The sequence below is a fragment of the Poecilia reticulata genome, linkage group LG21 (genome assembly GCF_000633615.1).
Source record: "Poecilia reticulata strain Guanapo linkage group LG21, Guppy_female_1.0+MT, whole genome shotgun sequence".
Lineage (NCBI taxonomy): Eukaryota > Metazoa > Chordata > Actinopteri > Cyprinodontiformes > Poeciliidae > Poecilia > Poecilia reticulata.
The window spans coordinates 10,701,139-10,728,433 of record NC_024351.1 but is presented as its reverse complement, the minus strand read 5'-3'; the positions used below and the strand labels follow the sequence as shown (position 1 = coordinate 10,728,433).

Genomic DNA, 27,295 nt, shown 5'->3' with positions numbered 1-27,295 from the left:
ACTATGTTTGCAGTCACAGATAAGCAAAGGTTGAAGATGGGAACCATTCAAGGGTGGGAGTGGAGCTCCGTGAGAGTCCATCATAAACGCGTCTCTGTGTCCAGTTAAGTTGAGCTTAAAGTGTTGTAATTGGTCGGCCGAATGGCCTGATGGAGCCACATATCTGTCAGCGGGGTTCCTTCCTCTATTTACAGGAGGGCAGGGCCAGTCCGATGTCATTTCAAAGAGCGTGGCCGTTGCTTTTACAGTAATGTTTGTCATTTCTTGGAAGCCACCAGGAAACCTTGGCTCAGGGCTCTGTTCTTCTGCTTTTGGAAGGAGATCTGCTGGTGTTTCAATACCAGCAATGCCGTTCAAGTCTCTTATCTGCACAGCCAATCAGAGTGCTTGTTACTCCCCTGCCTCCCCCTGCCTCCTCTCTGCGGCATCGCACGTTAAATAAACAAAGGTGTGCGTTTGTCAAAGGTCGGGCTTCGCTCCAGAGAACGCATCTGAAAATGAAGGTTAAAGGGAAAGTAAGCCTTCGAGGTCCTAATTAGAAGCAGCAGTCAAACTGTGAAACTTGGTTAGGCTGAATCCATGGACACTAATTAACAAGAGGGCTGCGTTCACAAGCATGTAAACAAACTGTCACAACGCTAACATCTTCCCTCATGTCAGAATGAAGTTACACAGACTTTGCCAAGCATTCATACCTGTGAACTTTCCACATTCTGCACTTTATTTCTTTTGCAAAACATCTCAATTTCAGCAGTGGGTAGAGTGACATATTTTTACTCGAGTAAAAAGAAATTAAAGAGTTAAAAAGTATTTGGCAAAAAGGCTACTCACGTACTGAGTAATTGATCAAAACGTCAATTATTTTATATTCAAAAATGACATCATCAGGTGGACCAAAATGTAAGTTGATGTGGAGATTTTGGTACTTTAAAAAATTAAAAATGAATGAAAATAAATTATATCAATACGTTAGTTTAAAAAAAATTACAAAATCAGGCTGAATAAATATTTTCCCAAATCAATTTCTTTCGGTGTAAAACTTATGAAACTTTAACAAAAGCTGCAGGTGTGCGATTGTGTCTAGTGAATTTTTGTTTTTCATTCAGTGAAGTTACTCAGAATAAAATCACTCAAGTAAAAGTACTGCATAGTAAAAAATGCTCCTAGAAGTACATTCTTTACAAAGAGTTACTCAAGTAAATGTAACTAATTACTACCAAACTCTACTCAAGTTAAACGTATTTGCAGGTTAAATGTTTTGTGTGGGGACCCTTTAGATTTTAAACTAATAAAATCAAAGATGTTGAGTGGGCAGTAAATGTGTTTTGTCTACAGAAAGCTCCAGCTCTCTTTATAGCATTCAGAACAGTGACCTGGATGGTGAACGGTTGGACAGTTGTAAACAATAAGGTGTCCTTCCTGGTCCGTTTGGCGTGGCATGAACATGATGTGCTGAGCTGCGGCTCTTTGTTGTCGCGGTTTTCAACCTCTCCTGCTCAGGTTGTACTCTGCTCAAAGTGTTGAAATTGTTACTTTTTGGCAATATTTCTCCTTCTGCATCTTCTTACGGAGTCTGATGTAATGCATCCAGTCGGTTGTGAAATTGAGCTCCTCTTTTGTCACACATTTCCCTTGCACAAAGGAGCCAGTGTGCTTTGATTGGGAAGTGCTTGCTACACATTAACGGCAGCCGGCTCTTTGACTCCAACCAGGGCAGTCAAATAAGCACCGCCGCTTCACATCAGGCTTGTTTCGGACGCGTCTGTGCTGACGAAGGCTGCTGCTGCTGCTGCTGTTGGCTGTTTTTACATTTGACAAGCAAATGCAGACTTGTCAGCTTGAGAGGAAAATAGCGTTTAGTTCATGCCTGCAGGCAGTTTGGAGGTTGGGATTCGTTTAGGTGTTGGACCTTTAAACAAAATATATATACATTTTTGTCTTCTTTTGCGTGATCAGTCACTTCATACTATTTAAAACAATCTCAAGACTGAACGATCTAGAGCCTTGAAACCTTTTGCATGACCATCCTGTGTGTGTGAGGGTTTATGTGTTTATTGTTTGGGGCAAGACTTTTATTACCAAGGAAAATTTTGAGTTTGTTGCACACATGGATATAAAAGTCAGACATAATGCATCATGAGTGATCTGAAAAAAAAAAAAGATTTGTGCTGCTCAGTCCATCATAAATCTGATATAGGTCACATTTCAGCAAAAAAAAAAGTTGAATTTGGGACACTTTTGCCTGCAGGGTGAGAATAGCCTTTGTGTCACCTTTGTTACAAAGCGGTATAGCTGTCTAACTCATGTCCATCTGTCCCATTTCTACAGGTTCCACATAGTCAAAATTTCTGCCTTAAATTCATACGAGATTTGTACATCGTAAATTGTATTTATGTCTTATAAACTGGCCAAATTAGACGTAAGAGTAAATCCAATTCTGTCTTGATTCAGTTTCAGTCGGTCCAGTTAATTTCAGTACAAACCCATCATACGGCCAGATTTAGATCCAATTTCAAACAGCGAGTTCAACCCCAAATATAATACATTACAGTCAAATTCAGTTGATGAAAATTTGTCTCTTTAAGGAAGTACTGACTTTGCTCCAGTCCCTGATTTTGTGCGAATCAATCCGACAAAATAAAACCTCATCGTGTCAGATATTGGTGCACGGTAATATTCTCTCCTAACATGCGCTCTTGTGCTGCTGGAAATTCACCTGAATAAACTAAATTTGCAAAATTAAGCTCCTTTGTAAAATTATTTGAACCAAAAAACACCTGGTGTCGGATGGAATATGATGGGAAAAAAAGAACATAATGCACAAAACTCACTTTTCCTGTGTTTTATTGTTAAAAATATTTTCAGCTTGAACATTTTTTGACACAAACAAATAACCTTACTTCTACAGATTCCCATCTTTCCCTCTGACCAACCTGATCACAGATGCAGCGATCATGTCTCTTAACCCGAACAAAAATGTCCCGCCCACAAAATCTGCCTCTGTCGGTACCAAAGGTGTCCTAACAAGCTCTGGTTTTATGCAACAAAACACCAGCGCACTTAATTACATCCACTCAGACTCACTAATACATACTCTAAAGAACAGAGAGGCAGGGAAAACCACCTAATGTGACATAATCTATAGCATTATGAAAGAAAAGTTACTGAGCACTGCTAACATATTCCACTTTATCACCGACATGAACAGAAACTTCAGAAGGTTATTTAGCTTGTCTTCCTTTAAGATTGTTGCAAAGTCCGTCTGTGTGTCCATAAAATAGGCTATTCTTTAACATGTCGAGACTGGAATGAGGTCTTCGTCTTGGTTGAAGATTTCCCCATCATTATTCTCCAGAAGTGACTCATGTTGCTGCTCTTCTGAACTTCCTGTTCAGTCAGGATTTCAAGATATTTCATAACAAATTAACTGAGTAGTTTTGCTCTAAGCGAGATGTATAATAAAGCCGAGATGAGCCGACCTTGTTGTACAACATCTAATTTACGTAAATGTGTTGCTACAGAACTGACCCAGCCAAGATTCCCACATTTAAACACAACATGATCTCCCTACCCCCACCAGCCGTCACTAACCTTCCAGCCTCATTGTATTTTTTTATTTTAATGACACAGTTTAACAACATGTCTGAAATTTTATTTAAAGTATTATTCAGGTCTGAATGACTGTGAAATAAGGAAAAAGATGTGTGTAAAAATACAGCTGAAAGCAGAAGTTTACATTCTTTTTCACCGTCTGAAGTTAAATCGGATCAAGCTTCTCTCGCGTTAGGTCAGTTTGAATTACTAAATTTGTTTCTATTTGCTTAATGTCAAAATAATGAATGAAATATGTCAGATTTATTTATTAATGTCCTCAAAGCCAGATGTATTCTCAGCATTTGGTAGCGATGCCTTTGAACTGTATGACTTGACTCAAACATTTTGGATCTTTTCCACAAACGTCTCACAATAGTATGCTGGAGTTCTTGTCTAGAACTTGTGTAACTCAGCTGGGTTTGCCTCATACCCTTCACAGATTTTCCTACAACTTCTCCATAGGATTGAGATCAGAGATTTGTGATGGCCACACAAAAACATTAACATTTGTTCACTTTAAGCTACTTTAGCTGGTTGCTTAGGGTTACTGTCTATGTGTAAGGCCCATTTTCACCAAAGCTTTAGATTCCTGCCTGGTCTTTAGATGGGGCTTCATTATTTTTACATGATGTTCTTTCCTCATGATGGCATCTATTTTATGAAATGCATCGGTTCCTCCTGCAGCAAAACAACCCCACAACATGATGCTGACACCCTCAAACTTCACAGTTAGGATGGTGTACCTTGCAACCGTCTCACTTTTTCCTTCAAATGTAACTATGGTCATTATGGCCATCAGACAACAGGACATGTCTCCAAAAATGAAGGTCCTTGAAGGACAGTTTGACTGTGGATCATGACTCTGTCCTGCCAGCTTCTTTGGCTTTTGTTCTGTAGTTGGTTTGCACATTTTGGGCCAAAACACTTTCATTTCTGGGACATATTTGCACAGAACCATCTGGGATGGTTGTGCAAATATGCACAACCATCATTCCTGAGTGGTATGATGGTTGTGCATTCCCATCATATCTAAACTTGTTTTAACTTGTTTGAACAGTTGAATGCAGCATCTTCAAGCACATGGAAATTGTTCCCAAGGAACTTTTCTCTTCCGGTTATCGTGACTGACTTCTTATGACTTTGTAAAACAAGAAAGCAGTGTGTGCCAAGTATGGCCTTAAGATACATGTACAGGTGAATGAAGTGAAATGAGTCAGTTAAAGAGGCATCACCCTCTTTGTTCGTGGAGACAGTAATCATTCTGTATGTAAACCTCTGACTTTGAAGATGAAGAATTTAGGTAATTCGGCTAACCTAAAACAAGATAAGTTTGGTCTGATTTAAATTTAGACAGAAAAGTTGTAGGGAAATTTCTCTGGTGTATGTATAAACGTCTGGTGTCAGCTGGATTTGTATTTTCCGGATTTTATTCTCTATCCTACTTGTTTTTTATTCATCTGTTCATCTTTCTATCATTTGTCAATCCAACTATCCTTCTAGTTCATCAGTTAGCTTTCCATTTTAAGCAAGTTTTTCTTTGTTCATCCATTAGTAGATGAATTAGTTGCTCTTTGGACGGATATTGGTAAATCCAATATTTACCAATTTGTCCCTAGATCTACAATCGTCTCCATCTGTCTTTAGACCTAATGTACCCTCTACCAATTGGCCCGTCCACCCATACTTGTGCCAGTTCTTCCTCAGGTCAACCAATTCTTCTTCCTCCATTGTTACGTTGTGTGTACAGTCAGGGATTTGTACAGGCTCTATATATCAATTCTGACGTCCACTGAATTGTCTCTCCAAGATTTAGTGAAATTTTGTGTTTAGATTTTAAACGTGACCATATAAAAACAGACTGGAATTAAAATTCAGTTCACTGTTTGAACAATATGTGAATTTTGAATAAGCTTTTGCTATCTATCTTCACAAATACCACATTTTTCCCTTCTTTCATGACAGTTAATAAAAGTAAAGGCCTGCAGTGGGTTATAGATGTGACCGTAGCGTACCCCAAAGCGAGACCGATGGACATCCAGACATGGATCTTTGGCTACAGGCCTCCTACAGTCACACATGTACATTACAGGTAAGAACCTGATTACATTCTCACTTTTCTCATTGGTCCTTGTCCAACTATTCATCACTTTGTCGCTCTGTGAGAAAAGACCATAACCATGCTTGGATATGCAAATAAACTGCTGCAAATATGCAAAAATCTGTCATAACATATACGATGAAGTAAGGAGGCTTTAATTTGCTTATGGTGCAGTTTATCTTGCCAAACAAACACGTTGTCTCATGACAGAATGTAAAMTATGCAACATCCTCGCATACAGTCGCCACCTTGTATCCAGCGGCTAAAAATATCTTTGCTCTTGTGCGAAGTGATGCAGTTTTTCCTCCGTGCTGTCCCGTTCTCCTTGCCCCACAGATTCTCCTCTGTTATCCACCTGAGACCTCAGTGATGGTTTGCCCTGATTACATTCTTTTATTTATTTTATTTTTTTTGGTCACGGTTCGAGGGGAAAGTCGACCTTTGTGTGCTTTCTTTGCCGGCTGGATCAGAAAAGATCAAAGATCATCAGGTTGAAGTTGTCATGACCTTCCCTGATGTGTGTGTGTGTGTGTGTGTGTGTGTGTGTGTGTGTGTGTGTGTGTGTGTGTGTGTGTGTGTGTGTTTGTGCTTCTCTGTCTGAGCCGCGATAGGACCAAAGAAAGAAAAAAAAAAAGAAAAAAAGGTGATTTATGAAGCCAGGCTCGAATTTCTCTAGAGTATTCTCTGTCCACTCGGGCAACAAACCAAAGGACTCATTAAATCCGTAATGAGAGCAGCTTTAGCTCCTCCCTTTTTTACAGGACGCTCTAATCAGCCATCGATACGATCAGCTGAGTCAGCAGGTTTCTACTCCGGGACGGACGGGGAGCACTTCAGGCGTGTAGACGGTGCTGATCGCTGAGAAGTTAGACCCACGCTGGTTCAGGTGCAGAGTCAACAAGAGGATTAATGTGGCTGCTGATCAAGGAAGCACAGTGGGGGGGGTAGCAATGTGATTCACTGTGGTGGTGATGATAGCAGAGGCAGTCAGACCGCTGTGCCGCCCCACGGCTTTGCTTCTGCCGTGTCATTTAAGGACAGATTCTACTACAAGAGCATCTCGTCTTCGATTTGTTTTTCTTTATAATCCTTTTGGCAATCACAGCATGAACATCACAACACACACTTCATTTTTTATCCATGTAAAAAAAAAGAAATTAACATGAAAAACAAATGGGCTTTTCTGTTGTTCAGCTGTAGAGGGGAGAGTTTTGTCTACAAATCACGTTTCAAAAGCTGCCGAGATGCACCGATTTTGAATTTTTGTCTGATTTTTGAGTCAAGCAGGATTTTACCACATTACAATTTTTCTTTAAAGTGGACGTTCATATTTTGAAAATGTCTGTACTTCCGTTTGGGTTCCCACTACTTCTAAAAACAAGTCCAAGTGCTTAAAAGAAACCAACCACCACGCCGTTTTCTGTCAAAAACCTAATGTTTTTTGGTGTCTGGAAAATGAGCCATTTCAAAAACGTCACAAATGAGCAGACACTGTCCCTTGACTCGCAACCCTAGCGAAGCCCAGACTGTTACCTAGCAACCCCATCTGAGCTCCAGGAATTTGGTTAGTTGGTTTTACCGCTGTATGCTCTGTACAATGACTGCTGGAAAAGATGTTTTTGTTGTTGACTTAACATCCAGAAACCACATTCTGTATTCTTGTTGGCTGTGCAGGAGGCTCTGCTTCTGCTTTTCAAAGATGTACAATTGTATTTTGCTGCAAAATTATTGATAAAATAGCCACACAAGCTCAGCATCTACCATATCTTTTTTTTATTCTGTTATTTAGGTTATTCAACCATCAGATTGGGGAAAAGTTCTTTCACATATACCTGGAATCCGAGATCATGTAACTTATTTGAAAAAATGCTTCCTTAGATCTATGGGCTCTTGACATCAAATGTTGGAAACATCTGTGCTGCTGCAACATGTTCTGCATTAAGATGCTATTTTAGTCTTGAATAGTTTCGCTCCTTTTGGCACAACTTGAATACAGTAACAGTCTTTTCCAGCGTCCCACCAGATCGTTTGTCGAAGTGAAAATTCGACAAACCAGAAACACAATACAAAATTTCCAGGTCAGAAATAAGAAAATGCAATTGTTTAAAAAAAAATTGCACGTTAATTGAAATGAATGCATTTTAGTCCCAATAAATTAATACAGGCTTACTTTTGAAGTTTGTCTGCATTTTTAATGCTCTAAAATGACATATAACTTGTATATTGTTAATTTATTGCTGTTATTTAGTGGAATTGATTTATTCTCAGCCTGTATTTAGCTTTTTAGTGGAAGCACACACATTTCTGACTGGTTTCTCACCATTTTAGTAATCCGTTAAGACAGAATCTCATATTTGTTGTGTGTTTTTCTCCCGTCTTTGTAGCCCTTTCTGTTGTTTACGTGTCCTCACTGTCCGTCTTTTCGTTGTCCTCTTCAGCAGACGCCACTGAAAAACAGCACAAGACATTTTAATGCATGTGTGTCTGAAATCCAACATCATCTCCCTGCTAGTTTCAGTGTCAGCCAGCCTTCATAGAGGCCGTCCGTCCTCTGCTGTGTTATTATCTGTAGGGGCTCCATAGGCTGCATCTGTTCATGAGTATTGGGTAATATTCTGGATGAATCCACATCAAGGGCTCTTCACTTTTTCAAATCCGCCTTCCTCCTCCTCTTCCTCCCCTCCCATCAGCCCCACCCTCCCATCGCTGTCCCCCCTGTCCTCTCTCTTTCCGTATAATCTCAGCCTCCCAGATTGCAGCATCATAAGCCCTCTGTGAATGGCAGATGGGAAAGCTAGGTGGGAGTACAGAGGCCGAACGAGGGCAGAAGTGGGTGTTAAATACGCTAAAATCCGTTTTCCTTTAAATGCACCATCTCTTCTTCTTTCTCTTTTTTTTGCTGGTGTTTGGTTTTCTTAAAGCTGATGTTTGGGAATATCTGAAGTTTGATTTATGGAGTCTGACTGCCTGGTCATCACATGGTGGCTGTTGAACACAAAGCTTGATAAGTTTGCAGCAATAAATATAAATTTTGATTTGTTACGTACCAAAAGAAAGAAATGTGTCCAATTACAAAATAGTTTGACTTTCTTCACCTTTTTTCTACTCCTGCCAAGCTAATTAATAACCCAGACAAGCTCAGGATTAAATCCTTCATATTATGCACACAGTTGTAATTAGTGTCTTTGGAGTATAAGACACTTTTTCCCAAGCATCAAAAATGTATTGGGTTTAACTCACCATAGGGAAATGTGCTAAAACTAAAGCTCATTCACAGAATTGATGAAAAAGTAGCATTAATAAAGCTAAAGTATTCATTTTCTAGATTTAATACACTTGTAACATTTATTGGTACACTGGGGTAGAGAGTAAAAAGCATTAGAATAAATTAATCTTGTAGTAGGATAATTCATAATGAAAATTTTGGGAAAATCCAACCTTTAGTATATTTAATCAGTAGAGAGAAAAGTTCACATTAAAGGCTTTGGCATATTTCCCAGTAAGACTCAGCGTAGCTCAATTGCTACCATTTCTTCCAGTTCAGTCACTGGGACTGAAAAGGCTGCTTTACTGTCTGATGAGACGTATGTTTAAGTTCATTAACATTTATTGAACTTAAATAAAGATTAATGAAGATCCTGTGATGACCTATCTTTAGTTTACTGACATAAATCACCTGATTTTTATCTATAGTCTCCTGTTTTTCACAGCTAATGAGGCTAAAATGACTTAAAATGTCACTTGGGAGAGAAACGGGCCTAAAGTGTCACTAGCTGCGTCTCAATTACAAATGTGGGCGAAACTTTGTAGATATTCTACTAATGTCAAAAAACTCAATTTCCCAATCGCAGTGTTTCCATTAAACCTTATCGGGCTTAATGGAAAATATTTACTCACAGCACATTTAAAGAACTTTGTACAATAAAAAAAAAATAAAAAAAATATCCACGCGGAGATTTGAAACTTAGATCATGAAGGGTTAAATAAGAAATACAAATAAAAGTGCAGAATATTTAATGCTGCTTATGTGTTTTAGAGCTTCGCTCTGATTCAGAATTCATCAGTCTGTAAATGTTTCTCCTAATATTCTCTTGATCAGGAGCCATATCAACTTCCTCTTTCACTGACCTTGACCATGAACACTCATACGTCGGGCTATTTGCTGACATCTGTGTGATTATCCACCCATATAGTCCAGATCCACTGGTAACAAAGCTTTTATTGCCCCCTTCAACCTGCCTCCTGCTCTGATAACGGAGGTATATGGGCACCATGACAGGGGGGGGGTTGGCTCAAGACACGTAGACATGAAGATAAAAGTGGGGACAAAATACGTTTGCTGCTCCACATCACGTTTCAGGCTGCTTAATTTTACGCAGACTGAAGATAAGATAATTCGGCATTACCACCATATCCATGATCTTCTGTTCGTTTTTAAGCATAACCGAGAGGTGTAATCTCAGTGGGAACGTGAGAGTTTTTGTAACATCGTGCTGACTCATGGTAGACCGGTGAAAGGAAATTAAATTCTGGTCACTGTCATCGTTCTCCTCTTTACAGATGTTCATCGAAACTTTAAAACTAGGACTACAGAGAGGTGGGAACCAGAGGAAAAAGATTATTAAAGTAGAATCAATTATTATTATTATTATTATTATTATTATTATTAATATAGCAAATAAAATAAGTTCATACCAATAAGCTAATAATCAAACTTTCTCCTTAAGGTTGAAACAATTAATTTGATTAATCATGATGAATTGATTATTGAAATAATTCCTGCATTTTGCTATCCAATTAATAACTGGTGATTATTATAAAGTAATCAGCATATCCACTCTACACTATTTTGATAAGTCAAGCAGAAAGGACTGAAATTTTAAAATGCAGATGTTAGAAGATGTTACAAATGATTACACCAAAGGAATGCTGTTATTGCAGTTTATTCTCATTTTTAAAAGTAAATAAATTATTTGCTTATTGGTGTTTTTAACACATTTCTAATATTGCAAAAAAGTTTAAGTAGTTGTATAAAACATTTGCAGAATGTAATCCCATTTTTATCCGATTAATCATCAGAATAATTGATTACAAAAATAACTTTTAGCTGCAGCCCTAATAAATTTAAGTGACAAAAGATGATAAAATGAATTACCAAAAAATAAACATAATAAATTTAAAAAAAAAATGGAAAAAAAAAGTAAAATGCAAGAATTCATAGCAAAAATGAACATGTTAAATATCTGAGTCTATTTCTGCTTCGTGGTTAAACGTTGCTCCGTCGACTTGATGAGTTTTCCATCTCTTTACGTTTGGGTGACGCCTGTCGCTCTGCGCCAAGCCGCTTCCTGGAACAGAGAAAGTCTTGACATGGAGGAAACGCTGAGAGCGACCGAATGGAGCTCTTACTGATCGAACGTCAGCTGCTCCCCAGCCTTTGTCTGACTGCTGGTAAGGGTTCTTGGTCTCCACATCAAGTTCGTAGGGATCTCCATTAAGGAAACTTCGTGACTGTTTCTGAATGATGCATAAAAGCTCAGGCACTGTTTGAAAGCGGCTCTCGTTTGTTTTATGAAGGTTTTCCCCACCAGAGATTTGGGCCTAATGGAGTCACCAAAACAATGACTGGCATCACTCCAAACAGCCTTGTGTAGAAAGCAGACTTTTACAGCCAAAGTCAAGTTTAATTAGCTTCCTTGGGAAGTTTAGAGTGGAAACAAAATCTCAAGAGCTGCACAGAAGCTAAATGGTCCGTGCAAGGCCGAGTTGGTATGGTCAACTTTCTGGTAACTGAGGAACTGGCATCTTATTACCTTACTAATCGATTATTCTATTGATTATTCTGATGATTAATCGGATTAAAAAAATTGGCACACTCTCAATACTTTTCATTTAACCTCTTAAGCCTTTTTTGCAATATTAGAAATGCATAAAAAGACGCAAACAATTCAAATTCTTTTCAAAATAAGCAAATAAACATTATATTGCCTTAAATGCAATAACATAGCATCTGTAATTGAACCTGGGGAAACTAAAATTATGAACATATTTGCAGATAAAGATGCTCTCATCTTAAATGTAACATGTATTTTAGCTTAATTACTGCTCTGAATATTTTTTTTTTGTTTCAGCAAATGACTTTTTTAAACAATTGATTACTATATTAGTATTTCAATAACTGATTCTTTGCTATTAATTCGATTAATTGTTTCAGCCATTAATTCAATTATGCAACATGTTGTGCAATTTAATCTTTCCTATTCAGGTGTTAAGTCTTCAGCACCTCCTGCAGTAATTATACACGCTGAGGCTTCGCATGTCGGGATGTAATTAATCGTTTGCATGTAGCGCAGGTCGTCGTCACGTGGTGAAAGCCTGACGCTGAAGTTTCCTGACAGCAGAAACTCCAGCTCCCCTCAGCTGTCTTGTCTTTGGGCGTCAGGTTACCAAGCAGGCCAGTGCCAAGTGGGCTAGAGTGGAGCCGAGAGCGCAGCCGTGGCCGAACGCCAACACACCTCCGCCGCCGTCATCACTACTGAGCCCTGCAAACACAAACACCAGCATCTTCAGATTCCTTACAGTGTGGTTTCTGTTGCTCTGAGGGGATCATTGTTTGGGGCCCGGCTGGCAAATCCTCAGTCGGCTTAACTTGGCGTCTTGCATCAATCGTGATGCTGTTTATTGATCAATGGGGTTTTTATGTAAGAGCATCTAATAGAGTATTCACATAAGTACTGCTAATGTTTCTCTCCATATATGACGCTCAAATCAATCATGCATATTCAGATTTTTTTAAATACATGTTTTTATTGAATTTTCCCTTATAGGACGCAGACGTAAATCCAAAAATATACAACTGTACAAAACCCTCAGGATTAAGACAGAAAAGACAATAGATAATACATTTCTGAAAAAAAATTAAGAGACCACTGTAGTGGTCTCTTAATGCACCACTACAGTGCATTATTGTTTCAAATTTATTGTTTTGAAACAATAAATTTCATATTTATTGTTTCAAAATAAATATGAAATTGTTTTCTTTGTGTTATTCGAGGTCTGAAAGCACTGCATCTTTTTTGTTACTTTGACTATCATTTTCTGCTAATAAATCCAAAATTTTTGCTTGGAATTTCGGAGACGTGCTGTCAGTAGTTCATAGAATAAAAAAAACAATGTTCATTTTACTCAAAAACATATACCTATAAAAAGTAAAATCAGAAAAAACTAGTTTTTTTTCCAGAGCTGTAGAAGCTGTAAAGTCAAGACACAGATCCCTGCATTAACAAGCCCTGACTTCAGCTCCTATGATATTTAGTTTCTCAAAGCAGTAGTTCAGCCTTGTTACGGTATGTTAGTATTTCCAGTCCCAGCAAGTTTCCTCTTTTCAGAAAAATGTGAAAGAACTGCTCACAAAGGCAATCGGTTGCAGTGTATTTTAGGGTTAAGAAATCCAGAGTTTCTTAATTTTGGACACTTCTGCAGAAGTATGAAAATCAACTACTGTCTCATTTTACTCTACTGTGAGAGAGAGAGAGAGCTGACCGACAGACCACCAGGTCACGTCTCCATGTGAACGTTTAAAAATAGACACCCCACTGTTGCCAACGTAGTGACTTTGTTGCTGTATTTAGCAACTTTTCAGAGCAAAAAAAAAAAATCAATTGGCCAAAACGGTAATTGGTAGGTCAAGTTTTTTTAAAAGCTTGACATTTTTTCAAGTCAAAAATAAATATTTTTGACTTGAAAGTCAAAAATATTTATTTTTGACTTTATTTCAAGTCAAAAATAAATATTTTTGACTTGAAATAAATAAAAATAAATAAAAATATTTATTTTTGACTTGAAATCTGTAATTAAGGTTATTAAACCATTAGATTGGTGCAAAGCGCTACTATACCCAGTCAGTTTTCAAATGTTTCAGGAGCCGCTGATCATTCTTGAAACTTACTTTAGTGCTAATAGGCTAACTCCTTCTAGCACAATCTGTACACATCAATTGTCTTTTCAAGCAGCCCATCAGTGAACCAAAGGAAGTGTTTTTTTTTTTCCATCTGTCATTTTACTTGCGGATCCTGCTTGTGCATCAGATTTACAGGCGTCAGAAGCGTAACACAAAGTTTCCGGCTCAGGACTTTTGTGTGCGTTTTTAAAATATTCATTAATTAATTAAGCAATTTTAACGCATCGCTTATGTAATTAATTTGTCGAAACTGACACGTCAAAATCAATGTTAATCGAAATGAACCCGTTAAAGTCTCACTCCTATTGCATACGTGTGCATGCCACACTTTTCAGAACATTATAAATCTTTGGGAAGTTGCACCTCATTTTCCTTCCGTTTCATGATTGTTTGCACCACTTTGCATTGATCTACATGTTGTAACATGAACGATGTGGAAAAGTTTAAAGTGTATGACGCCTTTTGCATGGTAATGAAAGCGCTTTTAATTTTACTGGCGGTTCTTTAATTACAAGAAGGCTGAGGTTCATAACATTCCTCGCATTGAGTTTACTGAAAGAAACGGTTTAGAAAATAAGCGGCTGCCTAAACAAATGACTAGTGGAGGACATATTTATAGATCAGGTGTTTTCTGAAGCCCTTCAACTTTCCCCTCGCCTGCTAATTTTCATCATAAGTGGTCATCCGCTGGCATTTCTGCAGATGTGGCCGCAGTGGCTCTTCTCAAAACAAAGCCGGCTGATGATCCAGTGAAGGCGGCAGATTAGCGCTCTCCCTCTCTCTATCAAAGTGCGTTGCTGTTTCTTTTGGACCCGAATCGGTGGGGGCCCTCCTTCAAACCTCAGCTGCTAAAACAGCTTGTGCAGCTGCTCCAGGCCGCAGACGAATCTGATTTCTGCATGAATATTTCAGCTGCAGGAAAGCGCCGCGGCAGCCACCTGCTACCCCAAGCCCATAAACGCTCCAACGCGGCTAATAAGTGGCCGGGGCCGGCTTTTGTTTCTCCCCTTGATATCGGCTTACGTTTCCGAGCTCGGAGCCTCTAGGAAGGTGTGAGGCTCTTTCTAGGTTTACCCGTTTTGCATTGGATAATTAATCACATTCGCTCGTTCATTTTACTACGTGGATGTAATGAACGAACTCTGTTAACCCCTTCGGGTTTGGCTCTTTACCAGGAGTAGTATGGATTTATGCGTCAATTTAATTTATTATCAAGAAAGCAAAAGGTGTTTGTGCTTCATCGATCAGAGAGTATTGAGTGAACGCATTTTTCCTCTTTTCCAAGGATTTTTGACAAGCAATCTGTGTGAGTGGTTCCTCTGGAACGTGATTGACCTGAACGACACCTGATAGCTTTGAGAATCGGCTTTCCTTTACCTCTAATCACACTATCAAGTTTGACAACACCGAGAGTTGTTCCTGTTGTTCTGAAACCATTTCGTCTAAAAAAAAAAGAAAAAGAAAAAGTCTTTCACAGAATTGGGTAAGGTTTCTTCCCGAATGTTCACTGGCATTTCACACATTCTGGGAATTTGCTCTACAAAGCTGGGATCTTGTTCAGACTTGCCACCTTATAGGTAGCTGCTGTGTAGTAAGTGCTTTTGTTCATTAAAAAACTAATTACTGTACAGAAATCCCCCAGATACGCCTCTCTACTGATTGGAGAAGATATTTGCTTTGTATGTTTTTACTCTCTAAGAAAGGCGGCACAAAACTGAGTTTAAGTGAAGAATACTATTGTTGTTTTGAGACCATTTTTAAGTAATAAAATGGTAATGACAAAAATAATAATAATGCAAGAGAACATTCTAAAAGATATGTAAACTTTAAATTTTGATGAACATTTAACATTTTTAAATATCCAAAATAAATAAACAAAACAGCAAATAAAATAAAGTCTTTGTAAACAAAATTCTCCTTCAAAAAAAAAAAGGCTAATTGAGACCAAAGCACCAAACTGAAGACTTGTATCATCTAGTTTTTGGTAGAAAGAGAGAAGAAAAAAGATAAATGGTAAATCATGCCAATGGAAATAATTGATTTTTGTTTTAATTGATCATGCAATTAATTGACTTATTGATTATTGTGACAGGCCTATAAACTGCTGATTAAAATGACAGCTTTGTTAAAGAATTAGACACCAACACTTTTAAACAATTATTAATCAGCGTCTCATGTCCTAGCCACTGTTTGTGACTGCAGACCATGAAACTCATGTCTGCCATGTTTAAAACGAACCTCATTCTAAATCCCATGATCATGCAAAAGACCAAACTGGTTCCCTCTACCTTCATGGTGGGCATTATGTGGAGAGGAAACGTTGAGTGCAGAGGGAGAAGTGCTTATCTGAGGGAGGAGATTGTAACCTCTGTTTGAAGGTGACCAGGAGCTGCTCTGTGTGCAAACGCAGCCCAGTAGAGACCCCTAGTGGCAGGAGACGAGATTTCACCGGCAGCAGCTCCATGACGGCACCTGAAAAGTGACCTTTTCCATTTAGCATCTCTTGTTTTCCTGGGATCAATTATAATGTTATTTCATATTATTGATAGCTGATAGGTAGTTTTTTTTTTTTTTTTTGGAAAACATTCTGTGGAAGGGAAAACAATATATTTGATTGTTTTTCTAGATGAATAAGTTGTAGTAATTTTTTATTAATCGTTGAAAACCAAACAATATTTTCAATATATAGTTCAATGGGGTTTTTTCCCCTGAGAATTGTGACATTATTGTGATTAGAGATTTCTAAATTTACTTTCTTTTTATCGCTTATCAAACTGAGGAATAATTGCAAAGTTAAAACTAGAGGGGCATTATTTACAACTTATTATTCAGGTTTTAATAAGTTTAATAAAGCTGGTTGAATCATTAATGAGTGAAGAAATCATGCTTTTTTTCCTGGCTATTTTATTTGCAAACATTATTGTTTATTTTGCATTCTGCACTTTTATTTCCTACAAAAAAATACAAGGATTTTTTTTGGTAATTTTTTTTATAGTATAATGAAGCCATTTAGTTGATGAGGTCTTCTGCAATATGTCTAATTTATTTACACAATATCCCTAAATTTCTCACCTGTAAAGAGGCTCAGTAGTTTTTAACCATTTTTATTCCCCTGGATGGAAAATCAACAGTCATTTAAGTTGTGAGCTGATGAAATATTTTTTATTTTCCGTCGACCAAACGTTTACCGCAGAGCGTAACCGCTGATGATGGTGTGTTTGTGCCTCTACTTGTCCCCGCTCTTGGCTCCTCTTCACCGTTCTCGTCTGCATTTAGGAAATGCTGAGAACTTTCCAGCCTCCACATACGAAGCCGAATCGCTGAGGCTTTTAAAAGTGCAGCTTCTCGCTGAATTGCGACTGACTTCTCACTTTCTTGATGGCTGAACTGACTGAACTTTAGCAGTTAGATGTTTTTTTTTTTCTGACTCGGTCCTCCCACTCCCTTGTGAGTCATTTAGTGGAGCTCCATGAGTCTGTCTGCTGTCGGGGGCTCCCCTCAGCACTTCTGCCTCTCTGTGGTACTCCACTGAGGCTGCCAGCTAATGAATCCACAAAAAGGGAAAAAAAGAAAATCAGCAAACACAGACAGCTGTAACAGACACCAGCATGAGGTGAAACACTCTGTTAGCGAGCGGTTTTAGCATGCATTGTTTGAGTTTCAGGCTTTCATAAATAGTTTCTGAATGTTTCTTTCTACAGAATTGGTGAGAGTTTTTTTTTTGCTGCTAAATGCAGCAGAGTTTATGTTCCTGCTTGTTTTCTGACTCAGGATGCAGCCGAGTTTGGGTTAAAAACACCAGATTTTAGTGGGTAATTTAAAGGACAACCTATTGAAGTCTAATGGTGTAAAATTATCAGAAAGTGAGGACTGGGTAAATGTGACATTTTTATTTAAATAAAGGTTATTTTTCAAAGTAATTTCTATAAATGTGCTTTAAAAATCAACCTCTGAACTTTAGTTGCTGTAAAAAGTTCAGTTTTGTGTTTTAGATCCATTTTTTACACTCAGATTCCTGCAGCTACGGCTAGGTGATAAATCATTTTTTATCAATTTAATTATCTTATTTAATTTTTTTAAGCTTTGATTTTTATAGAAAAATCTTCCTCCTCCCCAATTATGCATTTGTTGGTTTTCCATGGTTCCGAATCATGAGTAAAATGAGGAATGTTGAGCATTTTGTGAAGTTGAACTTTAGTATAAGTTTTACAGATAAAACTTAATTGAAATACTTAATCTTTTAACATATCAGTATAAAATTAGGACTTTGAAACAATTGTGCAAAATCAAAGAAGGAGCCATGGACTAAGTTACTTGCATTATCTCATAATGCTAATGACTTTTTTTTTTTTATTGTATTTTTAGAAAATACAATAAATTTTAAGAAACTAAATGGTAAAACTGTGTCTTTATTCTGCTAATAATATGAAAATATTCTTGTAAATAAACAAAAATTCTCGTAGCGTAGCCCTAATACTGTATCGTATGACTCAGAAGGGAAGATTGAAATAAAAGCCCGGTCTTGAAAATATTTTCTGTCATTTATAATTTCTTTTTTTTGGAAAGGAAAGTGAGGAAAAATAAATTGCATCTCGTTTGAAATATATCTGAGATTTTAAATTTCAGCCCTCGCTGCTGTTATATGGGAAATGCCTTCATCTTTTCCTCTGCAGGTCTGGGACTCCAACTTACACAGAAATCCTTTTTATTTATTTATTTTTAATTATGTCTTTTCCATCTCCCTGTTCTGCTTCAGGATGTACCCAATAAAAGAGGTTCCTATGGAGGCAGAGGCCCTGACTGACTGGCTGTATCAGAGGTTTGTGGAGAAAGAAGAGTTGTTGGCTCACTTCTACAACACAGGTATGTTTGTCCAGCTAAAATGTATCATTATTCTGCTGCAAAGTTACTTAAAACTACGCTGAAAAAACTCTAAACCTTTTGTATTTTTGGTCTAGTTTCTAGTCTAAATGTCTTAGTAACTTACAAGTCAGAATATTGTTTAAAAAACTGAAGGTCAGGACAAATATTAAAAATAATTGTACTTCAATTGGAGGAATTCAGATGTGGAATAATTGTGAGGAGTTAAAAACTGTGCTTTCACTCTTTAAATTAAAAAAGTATCAAAATCACCTGCTAATTAAATGCTGTAGGGTTTAAATATGAGTAAGAGTTTGTCGACACACTCAACTGTTTTGATTTTGATAATGGAGTATGAATATTAAAAAGTGATGGTATAAGATAATACGCTTATGCTTCCATCTACACTTTGTGTTCTTGGCATTGACAGGAAGTTAAATATTTATCTTTGTTTGTCCTTTCACTTTTTTGTTTGTTTTCAGCAATGTATGTTTTTTTTTTTACTTGTGTATGAAAGTGTTAAAAATTACCCCCAAAAATCATAAATGTGCAAATATTGTTTTTGCAAGAAGTCGGAGATTGTTTTGAGTCAATAATTCCTTAATATTGATGAGAAAATACTAGTTATAAGTGAAATAATCTGCCAGTGGAGCAAGACATTTCACCCAACTTGTAAGATGTTATATTAATAATGAGCTTTATTATTCTTACTTGTAATGTGGGAAAAATGTCTTGTTTTCCTAGCAAATTTATTATGATACTTATAGCAAGTATTTTTTCATCAATATTAAGGAATTATTGGCTTAAAACAAGCTTCTATTTCTTCCTGAAAAGTTACTTGTAAGTGAGTTTTGTCTTATTTCAAGTGTTCTAGGATATTCCCACTACAAATTTCCACACACTTGGTTAGACTTTGTTTTTGTATTGTATCACCTCGACGAGATTAATATAAAGCATAAAAACTACATTTCAGAGTCAAATGATTTCTCCCTCCAGGATCATTCCCTCCTCCAGATGGCCAGAAGGAGGCGGCTTCCCGGCAGATGACCCTCGACCCCGTGTGGCTGTGCATGGTCCAGTCGTTTGCTTTCGCCTCCGGCTACATGTGGTACAACGTCCTCCAGTACCTCTACTGCTGTTTATTTTGAGCGCGCGGACGAGCCGGGAGTCTTTATCGGACCACTGGAAAAGCCTCAGGATCAGTCGCCATGTGTGTGTGTGACCCGACGTCACACTTTAACCCCCTTCCTCTCCCCTTCGCCTCCCTTCTTCTACGATGGATGAATGTACATCTGCAGCATTGGAGAGACCTGACGGGAGTCGAGGGAAAAAAAAACAAACTAAATCATGAACACAGATTTCAAAAGTCCATAAAATACGACAACGGTCACACAGATAGGTAACTCGCACACAGACCCAACGCCACACACTCGCTCCCCTCACCGTTCACATTTTAATGTTTACACGTTCTCATACATGTAGACACTTACATGACTTTTAGTGGAAGGCGACGAAACGAGGCTCAGGACCGGACTCGCTCCCCCCTCGCCGAGGCTTCAGCCGTTGTAGTTTTTCAGAGTATGCAGTACGTCTGGATATGTCCGTTCGACTAGAAGCTAAACGCCCTCACTCTTCTTCCTCGCGAGAGTCGCCGAAGACGGCCCCTCCCCCTCCCCCTGGACCTCTCTTTGAGCCCGCCGATGATTCAGCTGGCTACACGTTGCAGGGCGGGTGGCTGTTTAAATGTTGAGGCGACGCAGCCTTCATTGCACTAAGGATCCATACTGCCCTAACTGCTCCCCGCCCCAGGAAAGACTTCGAAATGGTAGCTGTCAATCGTTTAATTTATTTTTAATTTCTTCCTTTCAACCCGCATATCTTCACAACGACCGCCATCGTATTTGTTGTCTTTATTTGGGGGGGTGGGGGATGTTGTTTTTAAATCATCAGGACTGTTTCTGTCCATGTGTCTAATAATGTGGCAGAGCTTGCTGAAAAAAGTGGGATTATGTTTCTACTTCTGCTCAAAATCTAAAGGGATTGTGGCTGTGATGCGTCACTAGATGAAAGAAGACGGGACATACCAAAACATTTATTTAAAAAATTTTTTAAAATAAAAAAATAACGAAAGCTGAAAATTTAACTATGGAAAAAGTAGGAAAAGATGAGCAGACTGGTCATCTAAGATGTACAGCGCTGTGAAAAGTATTTTACCCCTTTTTAGGCCTTTTTTTCTTTTCAGTTTTTTCTTTTTATTTTGTCGCTTATGTTTCAGATCATCAAAAAACTTGATATCAGACAAAGATAACCCCAGTACAAACGAAAAAAACCAAATTTCAGCTGATTATTTAATTTATTAATGCGAAACTTAATATCAGCCATCAAATGTTGTTTTGGTCCATTTTCATTTGGAGATTTTTTATTTTTACATCTCAGCCACGTCGAATAATTTTCCAGCATGCGTTGCATATTTGAGATCATATCACAGCATCATATTTTAGTCCAGGCTTTGACTAGGCCACACTTTTTTTTGGGCGGGGGGGGGGGAGTCATTCAGAGGTGGGTTTATCTCAAGTGTGTTTGAGATGAGGTGATGAACGGTCCAAATTTAGCTGTTCAAATTAATTATGTAAAGTCGTATTTGACAGCTTGTTTTCCAAAATGCTACCAGGTTTGAATCATGTGTAAGAAGACGCACACTTTCCCAACGGTTAGATTTCCTTTGACTCAGGTTCACAGAATATTTTCCCAAAAGTCTTGGGGGAAGTTCAAGATTTCTTTTGGCAATTTGTGACAGACCTTTGTGGTCTTTGTGCTGCGAAGCATGACACGTTTTGCCCGGTCTGCTTATTATTGTTGAGTACTGAATACAAATCTTTTGAGGCAAGAGAGGCCAGCTGTGCTTTAGATGTTCGCTGACTTCCTGGATGAGTTGTTGACGCATTTTTGGAGTAATTTTAGTACATCTGGGAAGCTTCTGCGTTTGTGAATATTAACTTTCGCTGTAGTTTGGAGTACCAGAAATGAAACGAGCACTGTAAACCTTTTTGGGTTGATAGAAATCTGTGACTTTTTCTGTGAGATTATCCAGATTATCTTCAATCAATTCCTCACAGCCGAGTGAGGAAGGATCAATGCAATCAATCACTGTTTATTAATCCTTAAAAGGGAATCAATTACATCCCAAAAACGCAAAATCTTACCTACTGTTTTTTTTTTGCCTAGTTTCTACTGCAAATAGACAACTTGAAATAAAACTAATTTACAAGTGATGTTTCGGTCAATAATTCCTCAATATTAATAAAATCCTAGTTTCACATATAACATGGGAAAAATGTCTTGTTATAAGTGGAAAAAAATTTACCATTTTAAATCAATATTAAGGAATTATTGACTTAAAACGAGCTCCTATATCTTGCTGTTAGTTTTGTCCTACATAAAGTATGCTAAGGCATTTGCACTAGAAACTAGATGAAGACTACTTGGTAAGATTTTCTATTTTTGCAGAGTTCTTTTTAACCGAGGTTCATGTTCATTTGGATCACTCTTTCTCTTAAATGAAATCATTGTTTGAAATCTGCTTTTTATATTTATTCGGGTTATCTGTCTGATATTAATGTTTGATCTGAAGCATTTAGTTGTGATTTTAAAAAACAACAAAATAAGATAAATCTGAAACGGGTAAAAGAAAATCGACAGCACTGCACCTCGTGGGTTCCTCTGTTTACCCGTCAACGCTGCAACTCACACACACAAAAAATACTTTCATGTTGCTGGAGGATATTAAACTTCTGTCCTGACAGTAATTTCAGCAAAGCTGAATGGAGAAAACAGATATTTAAGCCATATAAGACTTATTGTTGGCGGTGAGAGAGTGCATTTTCTTTCTTGATTTTATAGAAAGCTACCCTAATGTTTATTAGCATTCTACAATAGAGATTTTGGCATACAGAGTTATAGGTGTCATAACTGTAAATTTACAGCATAACCTGCCTAAATGAGTGTGTGTGGTCGTCTTTACCCCTCATTTTTATATATAAGACTCATGTCGTGTTGCTCTGTGACGTCACATTTTGAAAACCGTTTCACCTCCAGTGGTCAAATTTTTATTTCAAATGTTTTTATTTTATTTTTTTTATTTTTTTAGATTACGTGAACAGTTTTCTTTTCTCCATGTCATGCTATGTTTAAATCTTGTACATAACAAAGTTGAGAAAATGTTAGAAATGACTGCAGTGTCTCTCATTGGTGGTCCATGATCATTAAAAAAAAATTATTATTTTGAAATATGAATGTTTAAGGAAAAAAAAAGAAAGGCTTTTACCTTAACTTTACAGTATTACCCTGTATTTTATTTCTTTTTTTTTTTTTATTTTGTATTTTTGGAAATGTGCTTATAAGGTTATAGCTGCTGTACCTCCATGCGTGCAGCGACACACAGGGGTCCAGCTGCAAACTGCTGAAATAATGAATATTTAGAAGAAGAGATCTCAAGCCTTACCGGACGTGCCGGTTGAATACAATCTCAAATAATGCTGTTTCCTCTCGACACCTTTTGGGTTTGGTGTACGTTTCTGAAAAATGATTATGAGGTGACAAAGTAAAACCGAGTGAGGGAGGAGCAACGTCACAAACGATTGAAGCTCTCTCGAATGTTCCCGTGTCGTGGTTTTTAAAAGGGTATTTGTAACTTTCGTGGAGGAGCAGAGGCTATCAATGTCAAACTAATGCAAAAAAATAAGGTGCATTTTAGTTGCTGCCCTCCTGCTGTGCCACTGTTGGTAAAAACTGTGTGAAAAACAAAAAAAAGGGCTACCTAAGTAGGTAGGGGAAAACATTTTTGAATCAGACTGTAAATGTGTTTCATCCACTGTCCCCCTCAGACTCCCCTCCATTGTGAGAGTGACTTGAAATAAAGCATAATCTTACTGCTTTTATTTTTTATTTTAATTTCAATGTTTTCACTATGTTTCCAAAGAAGGCAGGGGAAATGTTTTCCAAGATGTGGTTTTAGGAAATGAACACAATAGGGATTAAAACGTATAATGCTAGAATTGTCTCTGATTTTCCATTTTGTACTTCTCCTTTTAATTCCTAGCTGCACAGCCATTTTACAACACAAACAACTTGTGCTGGAATAAAACATCATAAAGATCCCATCAGTGTGCATCTCTTTTATTATTCTAGTCTATAATATTCTTATTCCGATGATGCCATAAGCTTTATCCTCTTCCTTGATGATCATGTGTGCCTTAGTGTATTTTAAGAATTTTTTACTATGGTCTTATGGTTTTTCCTATATCTAATCTATAAATAAATATGTATTGTACTAGTTATTCCAGTTAAAAGTTATTCCAGTTAAAAGTTAATGGTATTCAGTTTTTGTGCTTTTTATAATCTCTTATTTCAAGTATCTTGAAAATGGCTTTAAATATCTTAAATAAATGTCCAAAATGTCCTGGGAAGTGTGCAAAAAATATACTTCCATGAATGCTAGCCTCCTAAGGTAATGGGTAAACAGAACTAGCATTAAAATGTGTTTAACTTGTAGAAAAGGCATGTTCGAATGAAACATTACATGCTTATTAAACATGCTTTATATCCATTTATTTTTTTGTTATGAAGAAGCAACAAAGTAAATGATTCTTTATATGGCAGCTACTGTTACAAATGCTAGCTGCCAAAGCTAACAGCTAATTGTAGCAGTGGTGTCCAAATGTGAATAAAAATTGTCAGTTTAAAGAGTAAATAAATCATGTTCTGATTAAAGATAACTTGCTAATCCAACAGATGTTTCTATAGTGTAATTAATTTTAATAAATTCCAGTAAATTCATAAATATAATGCTTCCACAAATGCCAACTACAAAAGCTAATAACCCAGCTCAGCATTAGCATCCAATGTCAACAAAAATTGTTTAAAGAGTAAAACTTTCTGATGAAAGTTTATCTTCTAATTAAACAGATGTTTTTATTATTTGTTCTATGTAACAATAAATATATATATATAATGTTTGCTAAATTGCCACAAAATGGAGCTGGGAAAGCTAATGGGCAAAATTAGCATCATCATCCATTTCTATATGAAAAATATTAAAACCACCACCCTGGAGCCTTTTCACCGTCTGCCACTAGTGTTTTAGACCTATAAAATATTTATTTTGCTTATCATTGTGCACAATGATCCTTAGAATGAGATTTTTCAATCCATGAATGTAATCAAGAGTTAATGTCTTTGGTTTGAAATTTTCAATTATATTTTAGCTCATTGCTCCTTAACATGGATCATTTTACTTTTCACAATCCCTTTAAGATCTTTTTTTTCCCAAACCATGCTTGAGCTTCACCAAAGTGCAGAAAATTCATTGATTTGTACAAATGTTGAGGCCCCAAAGTATTGAGTGTAAAGCTGCCAGAAGAATTCAGGATTTGAATTTGTCGACTCCTATGGTGTCCTTTCATGTAATGTGAGGCATGAAGTTTTCAGAGAACTGGTTTTGACGGATCTCAGCGTAAGCAGAGCTTGCTCTTGCTCAGTCGTGTTCCTGTTATTTAACCATCCTGTCAGTTTAAGCTGTTTAAAGTGTCTGGGTTTCGTTACATAGCTCCTATTTCAGGCGTTACCTCGAGCAGGGACTTGGCAGGATGTCTGCTTGCACTCAGTGCATTAGATTAGTAGAACTACTGTTACTACATGATATTAATTAAAAGGTGTTTTGATTTTGCATCATATTAACTCATTTTTTTCAGTATCCGACTTCTTAAAACTCTTAGTTGGCAGTTTATGAAGAAGATCATTTGAACCTTGAATCAATTTGAGTGACAGCAGAAGGTCAGGCCTGCAGAAAAGCCAAACGCTTTGGGCAGCCAATGAGAACTGAGGCTGAACAGCAGGAAGTGAGCTGGAAAATAGGATTAAATATGCACCGAGGTTTACCAAAACAGTCAGGAGGCAAAGCAGGGTGGCTGCTCTTCCACATGGTCTGCTGATGAAGGAGGAAGAACAAGAGGAGGAGGAGGAGTTCTCCACACATGGATGATGAAGGTCACCCACATGGCACAGACAAATAAATTTCAAGACTGGCTTTAATGTCCGCTGCAGACACACCTGCTTTGATGCCCGGACACCTGCGCTGAACTATTTCATGGGAGTTGCTCCCCGAGGTCCTCAATGTCACGCTTTAATGCCTCGGCCATCACGAACGCTTCAGAGAGGACGACGTTCCCTGAGTCAGCGAGCAGTAAAACATCCAGCTGCGGAAAAAAACCAGGGCCAGCCTGAATGTCACTGCAGCAGCCGCAGGCATTAAGGAGTCACCCTCTCCTGTAAAAATCCATGAACGTGTCTCACACGCACGTATTGCTGGTTTGCAATTAAAAGTATCACTTTTACAGCATTGACCAGTTTAATGTGACTTTCACTGATGTTGCAGGATGTAATAATCCTGGGTATGTGAGAAGTATTCAGAGCTTTACTTTTTACACATTTTATCGTTCTACAGCGCTATTCCAAAAGTGGCGGATTTATTTCTTTCACTTCACACGTTTACGAGTACGATTATTTTTTTGCTAGAAAAAACTGGTCTAAATGTTTTCCCAGAATTTGCTCACTACTTTCTTGACGCAATCAGAGGCTCAAGTATATTTACGGACTGCTAATGCAGCCGCCTGTTTGTTATCTTGACTGCATACTTTAAAGGTGATCTATTATTCTTTGTTGAACAGGTTAGGGTAGCTTTATGGACTATGTAAAACGTGCTCATTAGACAAATGAGCATTAGAGGGTTTTGCAAAAACTCATTCTTGGATAATGAGATTTTAATCTATTTTGAGCTTTTTTCAGAATTAACTGTTGTAGCAAATTTGGTATCAGTCAACTGTTCTACAAACATTTTATCTACACAAACCAACGCAAACATAATACAAATCATTTATATCAGTTTTACTTGATTTTGTTTTAAGGGGGTTAGAGGTTGATTGCTGGTGATTTCTGGAAATTATAATTGTTTTAATCTTTAAAATACAGTGGCACAAATCAGCACAAAGGTACCACAGTTGACTGACACCACATTTTGTTTGAGTTTGTAAATGTGGGGTAGCTGGTTGACCTTTGGTGACCTCTGGAAATATTTATTCATATTTTTTTAATTATAAAACAAAATGAGAAATGAACATTTCTGTTGCACAAACATTTGACACCAATTTTGTTTAATTTGCGGAAGCTTTGTTAGGCGGGGGTAACTCCACTCAGGTCAAAAATCATGAAACAAACCAAAACGACACCACTTCATATATAATTAATACAGTCAAATTTTATTAATTATCAACAAAAACATTATGGATTTGATGAAAAAAAAATGCCTCTAATCCAGGAGGATTATTAATCACCTGCTTATTCCAGTTTCAGGGTCTTCAAGAGCATCTTAGCTACAGATAAATGTGTTTCAAACCATTTACACCACAATTAAATTTGCTGTCTTGTCTTGAAAAAGCTCTCTGATTGTAACTCCACCTAGAAACAGGGAACTAGAGATCACATAGGAAGTGAAATCCTCACATGACCCTGATTACAACCTTGCTGTCACCTCACCAGAGGTGAGGAGGTCAGGAGGGTTGGAGCTGTCCGTCCTCCCTGCCTCCCCGCTTCCACTCGTGCCCTTTCATGAGGGCATCTGACGTCAGAGCCGCCAGGGGCCCTCGACTGTCTCTGTTGTTTTGTAGCTGTCAGTTTTCCACTCTCTCCCCCTCCTACAACTGTTCCTGGCCGATGTCCAAGCTCTTCCA

General features: G+C 37.6%; 1 protein-coding gene across 1 annotated transcript in view; it reads left to right on the top strand.

Moving 5' to 3' along the window:
• Nucleotides 1-19,848, top strand: part of lpgat1 (lysophosphatidylglycerol acyltransferase 1) — a 47,554-nt gene extending 27,706 nt beyond the window's left edge. The window contains exons 6-8 of the mRNA XM_008397527.2: nucleotides 5,557-5,683; nucleotides 18,409-18,515; nucleotides 19,509-19,848. Of these exons, the coding sequence (XP_008395749.1) occupies nucleotides 5,557-5,683; nucleotides 18,409-18,515; nucleotides 19,509-19,660 (386 nt within the window). The 3' untranslated portion in view covers nucleotides 19,661-19,848. The remainder of the gene's footprint in view (nucleotides 1-5,556; nucleotides 5,684-18,408; nucleotides 18,516-19,508) is intronic.
• The last annotated feature ends 7,447 nt before the right edge of the window (nucleotides 19,849-27,295 follow it).